The 18955-nt window shown below is 39.7% G+C and overlaps 1 protein-coding gene across 3 annotated transcripts in view; it reads left to right on the forward strand.

Moving 5' to 3' along the window:
* mgat5b (alpha-1,6-mannosylglycoprotein 6-beta-N-acetylglucosaminyltransferase B) overlaps nucleotides 1-13691 on the forward strand; it is a 51319-nt gene extending 37628 nt beyond the window's left edge. Inside the window, exons 10-18 of one of the 3 annotated variants that reach the window (XM_032537678.1) lie at nucleotides 197-330; nucleotides 1223-1353; nucleotides 3123-3128; nucleotides 4091-4246; nucleotides 4421-4567; nucleotides 4698-4814; nucleotides 7404-7478; nucleotides 12052-12317; nucleotides 13139-13691. In XM_032537678.1, coding sequence (XP_032393569.1) covers nucleotides 197-330; nucleotides 1223-1353; nucleotides 3123-3128; nucleotides 4091-4246; nucleotides 4421-4567; nucleotides 4698-4814; nucleotides 7404-7478; nucleotides 12052-12317; nucleotides 13139-13337 — 1231 coding nt within the window. In that variant the 3' untranslated portion in view covers nucleotides 13338-13691. Of the gene's footprint in view, nucleotides 1-196; nucleotides 331-1222; nucleotides 1354-3122; nucleotides 3129-4090; nucleotides 4247-4420; nucleotides 4568-4697; nucleotides 4815-5205; nucleotides 5363-7403; nucleotides 7479-12051; nucleotides 12318-13138 lie in introns of those variants that run through there. The other 2 variants (XM_032537680.1, XM_032537681.1) reach the window with 2 other exon arrangements.
* The last annotated feature ends 5264 nt before the right edge of the window (nucleotides 13692-18955 follow it).

An 18955-nucleotide genomic window follows, 5' to 3' on the forward strand; every position in this document is an offset into this window, starting at 1 on the left:
TTTTTACACACACCATGGCTGACATGTTGACGGATTCTGCGTATGTGCTACATACGGTGAAATTAAACCAAACTAGGTGCAATTTTTTACTTTTTTTGTTGTTTGTCTCACTCAGTCAGATGGAAACTGTATTATTTGAAAGCAAGAGGCAACTTTGATCTAATTTTAGCTCAGCCTATTTCTAATTTCTTCCCAGGTGCCACATCCGAGTGATTGACACCTTCGGCACTGAGCCTGCTTACAACCATGAGGAGTATGCCACTCGGCACGGCTACAGAACCAACTGGGGCTACTGGAACCTTCGCGGCCAGCAGTACATGACCATGTTCCGTATGTGGGCTTTAATTTTGCTAACACAAATGTTGCTCTTAACTGAGGTTGTGCATCTGCTTATGGGAAACACTCTAAACAACCCCCCACAGATGACATCAAAAAACATAGTGTTTTTGATTTGTGTATGTGTTTGTTCGTGTTTATGTTACTGAGAGCGTGAGCAGCCACAATCGGGTCAGTGAAAAGAAAAGGGTGGTCACAGCACATTTGGTGAAATTGGTGAAAGAAAAAATCTTTTTTGGAGTAGTCTTTGATTCAAATTTGTGACAATCAGAGACCCTACTGCTTCCAAAATGACACTGAGGAAGATATAAGCTTTCATCTTGGTTTTAAAAATTGACTGACAATACTGTTTTTTTTTCTGCTACCCACTTGGCATCTCCACGCTGTAGCAGATTTGCTTTGTGTGTGTGTGTGCTATCATTCATGCTATCATGTTGTTTTGCGTCCTGAGAGTTGTAAGCTGTGGCCCGTTAAAGCTGCGATCCAAAACTCCTTGAAGATTGAATCCATTGCAAAGATGGCGGAGAGGAAAGCGTCACTTTTGTAAAGTTGCTTCAATTCATTTTATTAGTATGCAGTAAAGGTCTACTATCCAGTTGAGGAGAATGCAAATACATGAATGTTTAACTGATGAAGTTAGCAGTGGCGTCGTTTCACCACACTCTGCCACACAAATGAATGGAATACTGATTACTGATAATAAAACATTATGATTTTGAGCTTTACAGAATCCCCACAGTGCTGCTTTTGTTCTGTATTCTCTACATGTGCATCAGTCTGGATCCCCACAGCTGCTCCTTTTAGTTTAATCACTTTTTTTTTTTTTTTAGATATGAAATTGGACTTGAGATGTTGTGTTGCCAACTGCTTTGTTTGTCCTTGGCAGCCCACACTCCAGATAACTCTTTTATGGGTTTTGTGGCGGAGGAGCTGAATGAGACGGAGAGGCTGAACATTCAGCGTAACAAGGTTAACAATATGGCTGTTGTGTACGGCAAAGAAGCCAGCATGTGGAAGGTCAGTATCACACAATAGCTCCTGCAAAAACTGTCAATGGATTCGGTCAGGTTTTCATTTTCATTCAAATTTGGTTCCTTTAAAAGCTTGTTTACTTTGTGGCTTTGGATTGAAGAATTACAGTACACATATATTCAAAGGGGACACAGAGTCAAAGAGACAAAAAGAAAATCCTAGATGATCCTGTTACTATAAGTGTGATGTCATCTTGTGTAACTCTGAGTTCAAAAGCAAGTAAGTACCCATCTGTTATAGAAGAGCAACATGACATTTCACAATTCTTATGAGAGGCTTCCTACTACCTCTCAGATGGTTTCATATTACCCTAATGACTCTCGTAAAGATGGCACTTATGAATGAACCTAACAAAACACTGTACATTTGTTCATCTTATGTTAAACAGTGTTTGGTTGTTATTGTTACATTATAAAGAACTGTTGTGTTGAAAATCCTGTTAAGAAATAAGGTGTCCTTAAGTTACAATTACAGTACTTTTATAAAATTAGTGCAAATGGTGCTGTTCAAAATTATTTTTAGGATAAACCAATACATTTAAATGTACTTTAGGACACTTTCTTGGGGACTGATAGGGTTTTGACACCAATTAGCTATAGGACCATGGTTTAGGTTTTCAAACTGAGGCCTGCTTCCCCAGGGGGCCACAGGAGAGTTTAAGAGGAGACAAGGCAAAGACACTGCGTGAGGTGAATTTAAGTCAAAAATCACATTCCTTCTTGGAGTCTTAACTCTGGCAACTCAGAACACACTCAACTCCAGAATTTGCCTGGAAAAATCATCATGTTTTTAAGTTTTGTCCATTATTAAATAAATCCAGTTAAAGTTCATGGGCACATCGCAAACAGGAATTGCTGATTCGGCATACTTTTAAATCTGACAAATTAACAAAATGTAAGCAAATATGGGCTAAAAACAGAGTTCAAATTGTAGCACATTTTAACATTATGCCTGTTCAGGCCCTCCAGAGCTCCCCCAGTTGTCTCCATTTTGTCTGAGGTGGAGCCCACTATGTCAGACTTTGATAATCCGGCTTTAGTGGAGTCATTATATCCCTACACATGACATGAATCAGACAGACAGATTGAATGCATACGTTATAATGTTGCATCCCAGATGAAGCTGATCAAATCAGGATAAATGTAAATTATGTAGAACTCCCTTTCCTAAGTGAACCTTGATAAGGTGCACTGTGAGACACCGGCTAGATGTTACATTTCCTGCAAACAAGTTTCTCCTGCAGGAATCTGGCCTGAAGTGTGATGGCAGAGGAACAATTGTTTTTGTTTAGAGTAAATTTTCCCTTCGAGCTATTGGCAAGGTTTCTCGTTCTTCCTGTAACTTTGAAGTGTGCTGCAGCCTCCCACTAGGTTTGTTTCACTGCACCGACTGCAGCTTTGTTCCTGCACTGACATAACATTCCCTGTTCCTCAAAGCAAGTTGAGCTGCAATGTAAAGTTTGTGCTTCTGAAAGATAGTATTAGGTAAAAGACAGATGTGTTGGGGTCTCTCCAGACAATGAATCCCCCCTGGTTGAGAGCAAGCTCTTCCTCCACATTTTGAGATTCACATGAGAGATTTGGGGCCTGTAAAAGTCCTATGAGAGGAAAAGTGATTAATACTTAATGTCATATTCTGTTTTCCTGAACACTGGTCTCTCTCTCTCCTCTACGCCCCTCCTCTTCACTTCTGTTCTCACTGTGTACTATTCTGTATTCATCATCCCATGATGCATCATTGATGGATTCTCACAGCTTCAAGTAAGTACACTGGCTTTTCACTGGCATTATCGATTCCCTAAATACCAAAAAAAACACCACCTTTTGTTGCCTCAGAAATATAGTTCACTTCAGTTTTGTTGCTGACATCCAGCACTATCACTAACTTATAAACCTTTTCTGTAATGTAGCACAGAGGAGCACAATAAAATGTTTAAGCCAATTTAGATAAAACAATGAATTTGAAAAAAAAAGGTTTGTCATGCCTTTTTTTTTCTTTTTTAAGAAAAAAAGTAAAATAAAGTTTGATTTCATCTCCATGTTCCCGGAGACATTAAAATGACCCAAGATGAAAAATAAGGTATAACCCTTGGATGACATTTATGAATGGTTTATGCTTTGAAGGCATAGCATTAGTGAATAAATCATAACATCCGTTGGAAAAAAGCACCTTTTGAGATAAACTAATTCAGTGTTAATGTCAGTGAAATGAGTCAAGCAAATTGTCTCCACCGGGCAATGCGGAAGATAAACATTGATTTAAGTCCTTCACAACTTCACAGGTACTTGATCGTAATCAGTATCATGATGATGGTGCTAACGAGCATTAGATCAGCTTGCCTTATTTTCATGAACCAATACTTTTATTCAGGCACAGGTGATACTCTTGCCCTTTCCCAACACCTTTGAGCTTTTCTTGGGCTCTTTTCAAGGACTTATGGGGCGCACACTACTAGGTGAGCTAGAGCTCGCCCCGCGTTTATCTATTGAAGACGTCTGCACTTTTGTGAGTTTTCAAAGCAACATAAGACAACTAAAAGCTCTACATAGGCAAAAGGCAACAGCCTTAAAACCATAAACACAGAGTGGGTAGTCAAAGGCTTGAACTAACCAATTGGGATCTGGTCCACTGAAACAAAAAATGATTTGATTGGAAATGTAGATGACTTTACATTGCCCCCGTTTTATGTTTTTAACTTATTTTGCACCTGTATGTCTCAAAGGGAAAGGAAAAGTTCCTGGACATTCTGAATCGCTACATGGAGATCCATGGGACGGTGTACTATGAGACGCAGCGTCCTCCAGAGGTCCCCGCCTTTGTCAAGAACCATGGTCTGCTGCCTCAGCAGGAGCTGCAGCAGCTCCTCAGAAAGGCCAAGGTGGGAACATCACTTTCATGAGCTTGGAAAATGATGACTCCAATGTTTGCATACACACATTCTGGGTGAAAATGAAATATTTTTGTTGACGTTTTTATGCGTTTGTAGAGCTAAGTGTTGACCTGGATATGAGCAGCTCAGTGTCAAGACTCATGATCTACTTTTTCTGTCAAGCTGTTCATTGGATTTGGCTTCCCCTACGAAGGTCCCGCCCCTTTAGAGGCCATAGCCAATGGCTGCATCTTTCTTCAACCCAAGTTTATTCCCCCTCACAGCTCTCTTAATCATGACTTCTTCAGAGGGAAGCCCACCTCCAGGAAGGTAGATGCTCTTGATGGATTGAGACAAAAAACGGCCCTTGTAATGGCAAATAAATATGCACACAAATCTTGACTTCAGTTGTTGGATTGTGATTGTAAATATACTTTGTGAATATTTCTTCCTCCCTCAGGTGTCCTCTCAGCATCCGTATGCAGAGCAGTATATTGGCAGGCCGCATGTCATCACTATCGACTTCAATAACTCTGAGGAGTTTGATGCGGCCATCCGTGAGATCATGAGGATCAATGTATGTTAATTTTTGGGCGTTTGCCAACCTCAGCACAACTCATTCAACAAAATAACGGTCTTACAGTACTCCCAGAACACTTTGCACTGCTGCATAATGATTGATATTAATAATGGTTTGGCTTTACAGACTTGGTTTGACCCACTTTTGAAGCCCTCAGCCTTTAATAAAGCGCTTAATCATGGCATCCTGCGTTACAGCAAAATGCTTAGCTGGCTCCCTCTCTGCTCTCCGCGCTGCTAATTGCTTGAGATATTGAGCGGCTCAGTCGGTAAGCTGTGCCCACACCTGGGCTTACATGGCAGCCTTCCAGAGGCCAGCCCCACAAGCAGAAAGCATTGTCCGCAGCAGATCATGTTAATCAATCACACTGTGCTCAATCTGTCACAAGAACAACACTGAGCCACAGCCAGGCCTCTCGCAGTGCCTCTACCTGCCAGGTGTGTTAAATAGACATTGTGTTTCCTGCTGATAGAGGCAAAATGAAGTACCCGTTGTGGCGCTGTTATTTAGTTTTAAAAAGTGGATCCTGGGGGAAGCAAAAAACAATACTAATCACAAAGGCTGACTGGGCAAGTTTAACCTCACATTTAAAAGATGAAATGCGACTTAGAGCAGCTTTGTTTTCCATGATCTTGTTGAGCTCACCTGATACATACATGTGTATGTGCACTGTATTTGATTCATACACAATCAAGAAGAAAAAAAAACAAAAAACTTAATATCCTTTGTAATCGTGGTTGAATGATAAATTATGACTTCATTTTTACCGTACAAACCTGAAAGTGGTGTCGGTTTTCTTAACTATTGATAAGACAGCATTTCCAAAAATGACAAAATGTTCTTTTAATTTATGTAGTATTTGGAAAACAGTAGTTCAATGTAAGTGTAGATTGACTGCATTTATATAGCACTTTTCTAGTCTTAACTACTACTCAAAGTGCTTTTTTTACATAGTAGCCTATAGTCACCATTTACCGTTCACACACACACACCCATGCATACGCTGGTGGCCGAGGCTGCAAGTCCCCTGCTCACCAGATGAACTTTCACACACCGATGGCTCAGCGTCGGGAGCAATTTGGCGTTCAGTGTTCTTACCCAAGACGACCTAGATTACCGCCCCGCAATTAAGTACATCAAAGCTCAGCACATAATGTGCTTAATTCAACACTTTTCTGGTTAGGCTTTGTTCATAGTGCTTCTGCTCATGTTGGTGATGTTAGATTGCTGCTTCTGTCATCACGCTCAAGAGCTGCCTGCCTGTTTGACACGCTGTTGCCTAAGATTGTACTGGCGCCATGGCAACAGTCCACAGTGGAAAAAAGGAAACAGGCAGCTGACACAGAAGCAGTACAAATGTCTGTGACACCTGCCCGATCTTACCCCCCAGCTGGGTTTTCGTGTACCTTTTTCTGGACACGGCTGGTCCCAGCCTAGCTCGCCTCCGGAACATGGCGGGAGTTTCATTTTATCGTCATTGTTGATGGTGTGAAATAATAATAGTTGCTCACATATTTTTGTGGCCGAGCAAAGCAATCAGTTTAGGTATATAAACTGCACACTGTCATTCTAAAAATGTTTTCCACTGCTGAATTCAAATCGCCCTCTATGAAGCATTTATTTTCTCTCTCTTCAGATTATATTTTATAAAGATGCCCAAAAGGCAAATTGCATTGCGGAATCTCTGAAGTGCTGGATACATTTCATTAAACTCAGATGAAATAAACTAATAAGAGAATGCTAAAAGGAACACAACACTAAAAGGAACCATTTATCAATTTAAAAGCCTGAGTGCTTTAGTGTCTTGATAGTAAACGATGAGATCTTACTTTAGCTACCATGGGAAATATTCATTGCACATTCACATTCTGCACTGAGAATCCTTGCAGAATGTATCCTAAAATATATCATTATCATTTATATCCTCAAAATCGAATAGGTTTCAAAATGCAGTAATCACAGCAGTATAAACCTTATCTCCAAACTGCAGTAATTTTTCTACTCCACCATCAAACCTGTGTCTTCCTGTCACCCCTGTGTTCCCCACGACACTGTATAGGACAAAAAAACACTTGAAAGAAGAGGACAAGCTATTGATCAGTTTTCTCTCAGTGAATTTAAATCCGTTTCTTGTCATCAACGAGGCAGACAATGAGTGACAGGCTGTAACAGCAACACTGATAACGGCACCCAAAGGACCCAGAACGCACAAAAAACATCAGCCTCCACAGCAGTGGATGACCTGTGGTTCGCTGTCAGTTTAATCCATTGTTTGACATATTGATGCAGTCGTCACTAAAAAATAATGAAATCAATTTTCAAAGCTGTCACCTGTGATGTATTAAGTCATTGATTTTAATGTGTGGCTTGTGGCATGGTATAAGCCTCTCACAATCACGCTAATGAATGTGTCAGCTTTGATTAACTATTAGATGCGCTCTTCCTGTAATTATGGCTTGGTTCTGTGGACACGAGCATGCACGCACGCACACACACACTCGCACACTCTTTCACACACACACACACACACACACACACACTGACTCTTTCACACGGTTTCATCTGTGTGCACATCTGTGTTCGCAGGTGGAGCCATACCTGCCGTATGAGTACACCTGTGAGGGGATGCTAGAAAGAGTTCATGCCTACATTCAGAACCAGGTGGGTCTCAATAAGCAACATAACCAGTAGGCATGCTGGGTAAGGTCATAATGATGTAATAAGTTATATTTAGGTGCAGATGTTGCCTCCTAGTATAAAACATAGCAATAGAAACCAGAATAAAACAGGTCCTGACTAAAGTCAGGAAGCAACTGTTTAAATAAATAATGTTACTAATTTGTCATTGTAAGCATTGCTACAAAGAGTTTAAGTTAAATGACAGTAGGCAGTCTGTGTCCAATATGTGTTTTATTTATAGATAGATAGATCTGTCATATATATTAGTAGGTTAATGTGTACTAGTGTTAATGTAGTTAGTTAGTAAAGTAGTACTAGTACTACTTCTGTGGCTCTGGAGGAGCTTTCCAAAGTCTGAAAAAGTGACCCTGATGATGCCATCATTATTTCAATTTAGGCTTGTGTTACAAATTGGAGGTGAGGTGTTTGAAAGATGTAGGCAAATAAAAGGGATTAACGAGAATGATTGTTATTGTGAAAAATGTAAGCTACAAGTCAGGACATCTCGGATGAAGAATTTTACCCGTTCTTTTTAAAATGTGAATCATGTGATCCCCCCCAACTTTAGGGAAGTGCAATATTAAATTCTCATAAATGTACCCAATGGTGTTTTACTCTAGCTAAACAAGGTTTCTGTTTCTACTCTGTGTGACTTGCCACGATGCATTGTTTAAGATCTTAAAGGAGAATTCCAGTCAATTTCAACATGTTGCTCTGTTGTTTGTACTTTTGGGGTGCTTTCAATAGCAAGAAAAATGGAAGCAATCGGTGCTTCCTACACCGGGTTATCCTCCTGCTAGAGTTAACACCCAAGAGGCTTAAACAGGGCAAGTAAACTTGTTTTTAGCCTCTAAACATGTTCAAAATGTTATTACAAGTTCCTACCCATGTGCAGTGATTCCTTCCGAGTGCACACAGTTACTTTGACTGCAGTAGATGCGACAGAAAGTCATGTTTCGAATAGTGTGGACTTCACCGGAAAACAGGAAATAAACAGAGGTATGTCCACTGGCTGATATTAGCATACCTTTTATGTCTTTCTCTCACATCTACGCTAGTAGGAGGAACACACTTTGTAGGTAGCACCAATGTTTTTTTTATTTTTCTCGCCACTGACAGACTTCCTAATTTACACACAACAGAAGTACGTGTTGAAATTGAACGTAATTCTCCTTTTAAACGTGTTACATGTTGAGTCAGTGGAATTGTTGGAACGTGTATCGCTATTCTGGGCATCCTTGCATAGAAGAAAAAAACAAAACAGGGACCCACACATAGAAACTTTGCTCCATACTGTAGCCTTAATAGTAGTCAAAACTCCATAGGGAAACTTTAAAATGTACCTTGCATTTAAAGTTTGCAACCAAACAAACAAAGGTGCATGTAACAAATTGACTACACTAGTTGCAAATGGAAACAGTGCATTTAGACACGTCTGGCATATTTCAGCAAAAATACAAGTGTTCAGATTTTACTGTACAGAGCATACAGACAATTGTGGGGAACGTAGAATGTATATCATATAGGAGTGGCATGAAGGCGTTCTTTGTCTTGTGTAATTTTCTTCTTCTGACACTGGGTCACTTTAAGAGGAAGCTTCAAGCTTAACTTTGGGTATTCATTGAAATAATTTGTGACTTTGGTCAAATTTGTGGTGATGTCTATATTCATTTCAGCCTGTGTTTTGAGGGAAGTTTCAAGGAATGTTGAATGGATGAATGACTGATGACAGTTTAAGAATTAAAACAGCAGTTGGATTATTACAACCGCACAACTTCCCCTCTCTTTGAAGCATTACGTCCATTCAATTAAATCAATAAGCTTCAATGTACTGTAAGTTCCTTTTTCTGGGATTTCTTAGTTGCTGAGACTCGATGTTTATTCCTCGGCTCCACTGCCTGGGTCAGCTATTAAATTATTTGCAGGCGACAGCTGCATGTGTAATAGACTAGCTCAGTGACTAATTTTTCTCAATGATGGTCCTAGAGGACAGTGATGAAAGAGAAAAGTAAAGCTCATACATAAAAATGGGCTTGCAGCCTTTTAATCACATCTGAATGGGAATTCATCAATAATCGAGATATGCTGTATGAAATCCAGGGTGAGTACTCAGACAGATGTGCAACCAAAAATTAAACAATCACTCACTCACTCACTCACTCACTCACTCACTCACTCACTCATATCCACACACTCATTTCTATTCTGTATTTACAGATGTTGTCTTCTGGTACATCCATCATGTCCTGATGGTTGGTATACTGTCTGGCAGTGGCAGGTTAAAGAAATGTTAGCCTCTGTGCTCTGGCACCATTTCTCCCCAGGCTACACACAGACACACACACACAGACACACACACACACACACCCAGTGTGCCGTGTCTGACTGAGACTGTGACTGCCCGTCTGACATGTACATTGTCAGACTCGCAATTACACTCTGCTCACTCTCTTTTCTTCCACTTTTCTCAACCTTCTCTTCCACCATTTCTGACTTTTCCGATTTATTTCTAAACTTCTATTACCAACCTTGTCTGACTGAACCTCTTGTCTTCTTATCTCCCACGATGACTTACTCTCACCTGCAGCTGCTGGCAGAGCTTCAGTCCCACTCTGAACTGCGTACAATGTACTCTTATGGCAGCTCAGTTTCTTCCCATGTAAACATTGTCTGCATGATGGTACACACTTCACACTAATACCTGTCCTATTAGTATTTGTTTTGTCGTATCCCTATAAATTCCCCTGATTGACACTTCTCATTTAACTCGATTGGAGGTCAAACACACATTTAGAGAGGAAAGAGACAGAGTTGTTTGTTTTCTTTGTTGGCTGTAACCATATGGACCAGTGCAGTTATTAATAAACAAGTTAGAACAATCAGTGAGGGCAATTTCTTGTGTGCTCATATTGACAATGACCAGCTGTTCCTAACGGGGGATGGATCAACATAGAGCTGAGATACCTAATTGGATGAATATAAAACCTAGTGATGATGTCAGCAGGAGGAGCACAGGTGTGAATAATAAAACGATTAAAGATGCAGTAGGTAAGACTTATAAAACTAACTTTCTGTCATATTTTCTGACACTGACCCCACATTTGAGTAATACTACATGAAACATGTAATTTAAAAACAAATCTGGCTCCTCTGGTACCATCTACAACCTGTAGTGTGATTTGCAAAAATCCCCCACTCCCTGTTCAGATCCTCCAATCAGGGCCAAGGTTTTTTTTTAACTGTGTGTTAATCGCTGCTCAGGCGCACACATTTATTCTCCCTTGTGAGGGGAGGGGCTTAAGAGACAGTTTGCGTTTTAGCAGAAAGGGGGGAGGGACTGAGAAGTTGTCAATGTTGTCAATGATCTTCACAATCCTACCTACAGCACCTTTTTAATGAAGGCTGAATTCCATTTACATTTAGATGCTTGAGTTTCAGGGTCCTGGTATTGTGCATACTGGCTCACTGTCACACTGGCATAGCATGGCACACTATGCCAGTACAAAATCTCTGCTGTGAAAGAAGCCTGGTGTTTGTTAACTTAACCTTTTTCCAAAATGTCAATTTTAGTTATCCCTTGCATTTTAAAAAGTGTGCAGAACTAAAGCAAGTAGTGCGGAAGCAACAAGGTCTCATGAATGATTAAAACAGATGGTTCAGTTAATGACTTTCCTGCGCATTCTTTTTTTAGTTAGCGCATAGTATGGACAGTACTTGACATGGTTAAACAAACTTCTTCTCAATCTGTGTGGTCATGCGACTGCAAATATTGTTTCTCTAGCATTCTGTTGAGTAAAATATCACTATCAAATCTATCAACTTAAGACGCAGGCTTGTTTCATATGGTCTTCTTTCTCCCTTATGTGTTGTGTTGGGCATCTTGATGACTCATAGTGGTAGAATCAAAAAGACATCATTCTAAAGTTGCTATAATTACACAGTACATGTTACTGTTTAATGACCAACAGTAAGTTCTGGGGATTTTCTCACAAGCCCCTTAGATATTAAAATACACTGGTTTTATAAAAAAAAAATTAAATTAAATAAATAAAGGATCTGTGTCAGATGTCTGTTTAGGAGTGGAAGTGCAGCAGAGAGGGAGAGATCGGAAACATAGTTATTGCCTGCGGGCACTGGGAGCCTGTTTAATAAAACGGGTCTGGAGGCCAGTGGGACATGTCAGAGAAATGTTATTACCTGGGTTTTATGAATAGCCGCAGCTGGAGGAGGAATCTAATCAGGGCTCTCACCACAGACTAATTCTGCTTCCAAACCTCATTTGGTATTGGGTGGCATAACTGCATTCATATAATTTCCTGGAAGATTGATGAGGACTCGTCAGCTTCGATATGATATGCGCCTTTTGTATCTTAATTGTTCTTTTTGTTATTTCCTGTATCAGCTGTCCAGAAGGATGTGTATGCAGAGCTGAATGTATAACTTGTCACTGCTCTGTATTGGAGTGTAGCGTTTATTTGAGCTTGTAGGTCAAAGTGTTTGCTATATAACACTGAACACATTCCTGATCTGTGTCACTTTATCTTTGCATCTGCAGGACTTTTGTTCCCCTGAAGCTCCGTTTCTTCCAGTAAACTCATCCTGGCTGAGCAGCCCTCCCAGTCCTTTCGTCCTCCTGCCAAACTCCAGCATCCTGACCTGGGCCTCCAACGCCAGCTCCTGCCCGTCCTGGCCACCCCTCAGCGCCCTGCGACTTTTGGCTTCTCAGGAGGGCCAGTCGTGTGTGATGGCGTGCCAGAGTGCAGGACTTATCTGCGAACCTGCCTTGTATCGTTTCATCAACATCAAGGAGGCCTTCAGCGCGTAAGATTCTTCATTCGAATAATTGGTTATTTTGACTATGCACAATTTGGGTTTTCAGTTGCTCCTATTTATGCACGGCTATGGAAAAATAACACTGCATTATAACAATAGTCATGTTTTGCATTTCTTAATGCCTCTACTATTGATCCACTATTGATTACTTCATGATTGCTTCTCAACTTCATGACATGCTATCTGTGTTTAAAACTGTTCCCTATCATGAAAATAGTGCACTATATAGTGTTTTGTAGTGGTGTTCAAATTCTCTGCGGTTAATTTCACTCACTATATATTCCACTATGAAATACTCACAATGCACTGCTAATTTGAGTGTACATACAATGTACTCTACATTTTTCTCCTGTATACCACAATGCAACGCGGCCCTGTTTTCCCGGTGGAGAGAAAGAACCACCTGCGAAAACTAAAAAGGGAAATGGACCAGTCTTTCATTTCAGGCAACAGGCAACATATACACAACCTTTTACTATTCCGCTGAGTGCTCGCTTTGGTTCAGGGACGTATTAAGTTATTTTTGTTTTGGTTTGATTACGTGATACTGGGAGCACTGTCGCACACATGACAACATTTATTGACGCAACAATGTTTTTAGTGAAATCTCGTTTGGTTGATCCTTACATAGTTCACTATTTTATAAACACTATACAGGAATAGTGAATTAGGGAAACATTTTGAACACAGCTACTGTCTATCTCTTTTTGTGTCATATCTTCCATTCATTACATTAGTGTGTTTTATTACTGAAATAATGTCTTCAAAGTTGCATCCTAAACTGTGTTCTCCTCTGTCTTTGGTTTTAGGCTGGACCTGCAGTGTGACGGAGTGGAGTCCGAGATGAACCACCTCTTCCCGGCCTTCTCAGCAGAGCATGCTGAATGTAGCCTGCAGCAGGATCCCCTGCTGTTCAGCTGTGCTGGCTCCAGTGCCAAACACCAGCGCCTTTGCCCCTGCAGGGACTATCGTAACGGCCAGGTGGCACTGTGCAGAGACTGCCTATGACCAGAAGAGGATCTGTGGATGGAGACTTATTTCTGACACTTGGTGACATCTTGAATCTGTGGTGAAATGGTGTAACACATAAACTTGAGTACTCCTTTACCTCTGACCAAAGACTGGCTGGAAGATGACAATTTTAAGACCACATTACCTCTCAGGGAACTGCATGATTGTACTTTGATCCTGTGGGATTGAAGCCTCAGTTTGAAGGTTTACATGGCTGCATAGGACCACAGTCTACAAAAGTCACAATGAAATGTATCATTTGATGGATCATTTAGATTAGTATAATTTGATGGATCAGTTAGATTAGTAAAGAAACCATGAGCAATCAAAAGGAAAGCTTGGATAAAAAAATATATATATACATTGCAAATGCTTGAAATTCACAAGTGTGTTTACTCAGTGTTGTGTGAATACCTACCGTATCGTAGTGGAGTTTGGATATTTGTACTAGATGCACCCAAAGCTGTTTACACCATGTTGAGATGTACAACTTTACATGTCCTGTATTAATACATTTGTATATAAGTGTTTAATAAAATACAGGGGAGGAAAAAGTTGTTTCAATTGTTTAAATTATGATAAGGGTGGAAATGATTAATATTCTTTATAAATTACAAGGTATCATCAATCTTTAATGGTCAATTTCACAAAGGAAAGTGTGGGGAAATATCCTAATTACTTCTTTCAGACTGTGATTTATGTGCTGGCTCACACTCAGTTGTTTATAAAGCAGTCTTCCAATACAAGGTAACAATAGTGTTTGGGTGTCCAGAAGTACAGTATTTAGTTTTCTGCATCAGTATTATTTTTACTAACTAAAGCAGGTATTTGCATATAATACTTTCACAGAAAACCATGTTGTGTTGACCTTTCTACTTTAATATGTACTTCCTTAGGTGAAGTGTGAGAATAGGTGTTGGTGAGCAGATACAATTACTATTTTGCTGTTAGCGTGCAGATGGGGGACACATTGTGGTTGCTGTTATTGTTCCTGCAGTATGCATATTAAGACATGCCTTGCAAAGGCAGTTCATTTTGTAAGTGATGCTGGCCAAAGTCCTAATCAATTTTGTGTCTTTTCAGTACAACCCTTCCCTCCTTAATCTTTTCCCAGACTGCCGGCGGCTGCAGAGGCATAATAACACATGAAATGATGTACTAAAAAGATTGTTTGCAAGATACCTGCTTGATGTGTCTAACTCATTCACATATCAGCCTTAGCTGACCTTAAGAATGTTTCTGCACAGAGTAGGTGGATTTTATTTCTCTCTCCCATCTCTTACAGTAGAATTGTGTTAGAAAGAAATCTCTTCACAACCATTGTGGAAAGGAGGGATGATCACAGCAACCAAAAATTGCTCAAATGGGAATGTGAGTATTGTATTAAAATAGACTTCACATGCAAACCTATCCTTTAAGGACTTAAGGCTGGTTAAAAAAAAATGTATATCACCTGAGACGTAAGGAAAACTGCAGCAGGGTTTAATAATTTGTTGGATATTGGTTTATAGATACTACCATAGTGTAAGATAGGACTCATTTTGTCTGAATGGTGTCCAACAGTTATCATGCATCACAAAGTGGAAGGTGCATTGAAACCATATTGATATAAATAATAGTGTGCAAACAAAGGATAAATAATGAGACAGTGTTGGAAACCTTTTTTACAAAAAATATGGCAGTTAAAGGCTATTCACTACTGTTGCCCCCAAGCAGGAAAAGTATGTTGCACCAATCGCCCACTCAGAACATAAAGTCATTATTTTTTGAATTTCATTTTCTCAACATGTATTCCTGTTTCTTGACACAGTATGAAATATGGTCAACATTAGCAAACAGGGCCGTAACGTATTACCCCATGATGTGTCACATGGCCAATTTATTCAAATAAAAAACAATCATCAGCATGACAGTGACATCAGCTGCAAGTGGATACAAGGATAATGGTTTACAACACCCATGTTAATTTCTATTCATAGACCTACTTTTATATAATATATAAAGTATATATACTGTATATATTTCATAATGGAAGCTTTCTATTTCCATTGTAATCCATTTCTCTTCCCTTTGGTTTTGTTTGTATAAGCCTTATGTATGAAACCCCCTTCATAGATGGACATTATAATATGCACAGAAACTATGCAATGTCACTAAAGTCGTTATCGTGTGAGCTGCTGCTCCACTGAAGCTGAAACCCTCCTCTAAGATAGGAGGATTTTAATGAGACAATTTCAAAAGACAGTTGGAATTTGCCAGTTCTCATTTAATGATTGTGATTGTGTCTCTTTGACTGATGGTAAGGACCATTTCACAATATGCCCATTTCTCCTCTCCAATTCATAGTCTCTGAACTAATATTTATCTTTCTCTCCAAAACCAAATGAACGTGTGTGTGTGTGTGTGTGTGTGTGATGACGAGACTTCAGGTGTTGAACAAAAACCTCTGTGACTTAAAGTTATAAAGAAAAGAAAGAATATCAATATCTATGTCAACGTCTCTGAAATGATATTTTCATTTATGAGTTTAACCACCCTTTTCACCACTTAAAAATTTTTATTAATTTCTCAGCCAGAAAGAACTGCCCCAGTAAGAAATAGTTGGATACTGCAGAAACCACACAAAGATGGTTTTGGCAGGTGTTTTTTCCGGACTACCTGTTGACTTGGTCCTCAGACAGATCCCAGATGGATTGTTTGAGACTCCACGTGCAAAATCAGCTTGGAAGCTCTGCGGTGACACAGTGAAGTGAGGCAGATGAGAAGTTTTTTATGAAAGTTTTTTATCACTCTAGCTTTAGAAAATCTTTGTTGGCCAAAAGATAAGAGTAATACACAAATAAATGATCTCGACAAGATTGAAAACCTTTGAGGGACTTCTGCACGGTGACACGGTTGGTGGGTTGAGTCTGGTAGAAAGAAATGAAATGAATGAAACTTCTCCCAACCAGGTCTGTGGTTTATCTTGAATAAGCGGGGCATGATTTCTGGAAAGAGACATAGCTTTTCGAGCCAACAAACGGTCCTCTCGAGCAGTTGTTTTGCGGGGTCTGCCTGACCTGGTCTTGTCAAAAACATCTCCATGTGTTTCAAATGTTTTTTAATCCTCTGTACTTGACGCTGAGACACATTGAAGGTGTCTGCCACATCAGCAGTGGATCTGGTCTCAGCCTCTTGATAATCAAAACTTTAGTCTCAGGGTGAATCTTAGGCAGTTTGCAGATGTCTAGTTCAGTTGATGTGAAGGTCTAGTGCACTGGGGTTGTTTTTATACACACCTAGACCTAATTGATCCTTTATTAGTCACAGGTGAAGCTCATATGACAAGGCGACAACACTTATGTCTTTGCAAAAATTGACTCAATGGGCTTTACCAAGCTGTGAATATTAAATACTTTTTGACAGTTTCTTTTTGCACTGAAACATTATACAAAATCTGTTGGGATTAAAATGAGCCATTTCTTGTAAATAAATCTGATTAGAAATATATTTCAGCGGCACTTCAGGTCAATTTGTACACATGCGCAAGAACTTTGTCAGGGACTGTATATATATATATATATATATATATGTCTGTGTGTGTACGGTACACATGTACGTATGAATGTATATATATATATATATATATATACATATGTATGTATATATGCATGTATGAATTTATATATAGATATATGTATATATGGTATATGTATATATACTGTATATGTTTGTGTAATATTCAGTATTCAGTAACAACTCTCACAGCGCCGTGAAGGTGTGTTTTCTTCACTATTTAGATGGTGACCATGACGCAGTATGATTCCTGGCATGGGCAGGCCACCTTTTCTAAAGAGAGAGGTCACACAGGTGTCTTCTTCCTTCCTGCCTCACACTCACCTCCTATTGTCCTCTCTCACCCCTGACTCTCTTTTACTCTCTTTTTTTCTTAATCTATCTAGGTTCTTCTTTCCCCCCTTTCCTTCTTGAAATCTCAATCCTCACCTAACCTCCTCCATATGAATTTATTTTTCAGACGCTGAAACCTTTTCCATGACCAAATGCTGTGTATTTGATACAGCTTTCTAATCAATCCTCTATTGTGCTTGCTCGTGTCTCCTTGGCTCTTTAGTAAGTGTGAAAGAGTGGAGACTAGCTGCCCTACCGCTGCCTCCCACAAAGATAAATGCATCACATAATGACTCTGTGCCCTGCTCTGTGTGTGTGTATGTGTGCGCACACACTGTGTGCAGACGGCTTTCTCAATAAGAAAATGTGTCTGAAAAACTGCCAGTTAATGGAGGGCACCTGTTATGACTAAAGAACTGCAGAGTAGAAGAAACATCAGTCAATTTGAGAGACCATTTCATATAAACTGTGGTGCTCCAGGTTTGTGATGTGTAGAGTTTAAAAAATACATGTTTTAGTTTTATTAGTTGTGATGCTAGAGTTGGTTCAGTTTAACTGTAAAGCTATGAAGTCATGTAGTATGTTAGCTCAAAAATATTGGGAACCAACTGATGATCAGTCTCCTCTGCCACCTTATTTTCTCTTTTTTCACTTCTCCTCGTTCTTCTCTGTTCTCAGCTTCTTTATCACATGTGGATAAAAACAAGAACGGAAAATTCCGCAGTTGTCACAGACAACGGATTACTATTGTTTTCACATGACTTTATTGTAATTGCATTCTTGCTCATAATGCAGATGGATTGGCTGTTCTGAAAATGTAGCCTTGTTTGTTTCGCTCTTCTTTTGTGCTTTTCCGCATCCCCCACTTTTGGCTGTAATCAAACTAATATTTCGATTGCACTTAACAACATGAATAAATTAAATGGAAAACTTGCTGGAGGCCCGTGTGACTGTTTTATTGCAGGATTGGATGTGTGTATGTAGCTCCTGAGGTAACAGTACTGCTCACCTCCTACAGAGAGATCTGCTGCTGTGTGATAAGGCTCTGCTGTCTACACAGTGAAGTCAGCTTCATTTCAACGAAACCACAGGCTTCACAGGCAGGTGTGAGGGGGCAGCCAACAGAGCACATCACAAATCACAAAGGTCTATGTTGATTTTTCAGCTTCACACCCTCTGAAAAGAAGCAATATACACACACAGTATACTTAATACACTACATACACTGATACACTCATTCAAATTTGTTCTGTTCCCCGTAGATGCTGTTTCATGATGAAGTTGGCTAGCAATAACATCATTAATGCAAATTCTGCCTAATTATTTAAACACCATGGAGGTTACCCTTAAAGCAGCTATAATCTTTAGTTTTTTAAATGAAAATGGATCAAATGACAAAACAATGGGAGGTGTGAAAGACTTTTTTTATGGTGTGATAGTTACAACTGGGATATCAAGTTTTCCATTGAGCTTTTTTGAACCAGAGTTATCACGTGGATCTGCAGCTCTCCTCTGCTTTGCAAAGCATTATAACGAGTTTCAGCTCATAGTTTAGCTGTTTGGCTGTTTTCAGCAAATAAAAGCTATAAAAAGTCTCTACACTACTGACTACCAAAACAGCAGACACACAGTTACCAACTTCATGAATGACCACGTTGCTCCGTAAGTGATGGATATGTAAATAAGCCTCTTAAAGGTCCCGTGACATGGTGCTCTTTGGATGCTTT

This window comes from Etheostoma spectabile, chromosome 15 (assembly GCF_008692095.1).
Source record: "Etheostoma spectabile isolate EspeVRDwgs_2016 chromosome 15, UIUC_Espe_1.0, whole genome shotgun sequence".
Classification (NCBI taxonomy): Eukaryota; Metazoa; Chordata; class Actinopteri; order Perciformes; family Percidae; genus Etheostoma; species Etheostoma spectabile.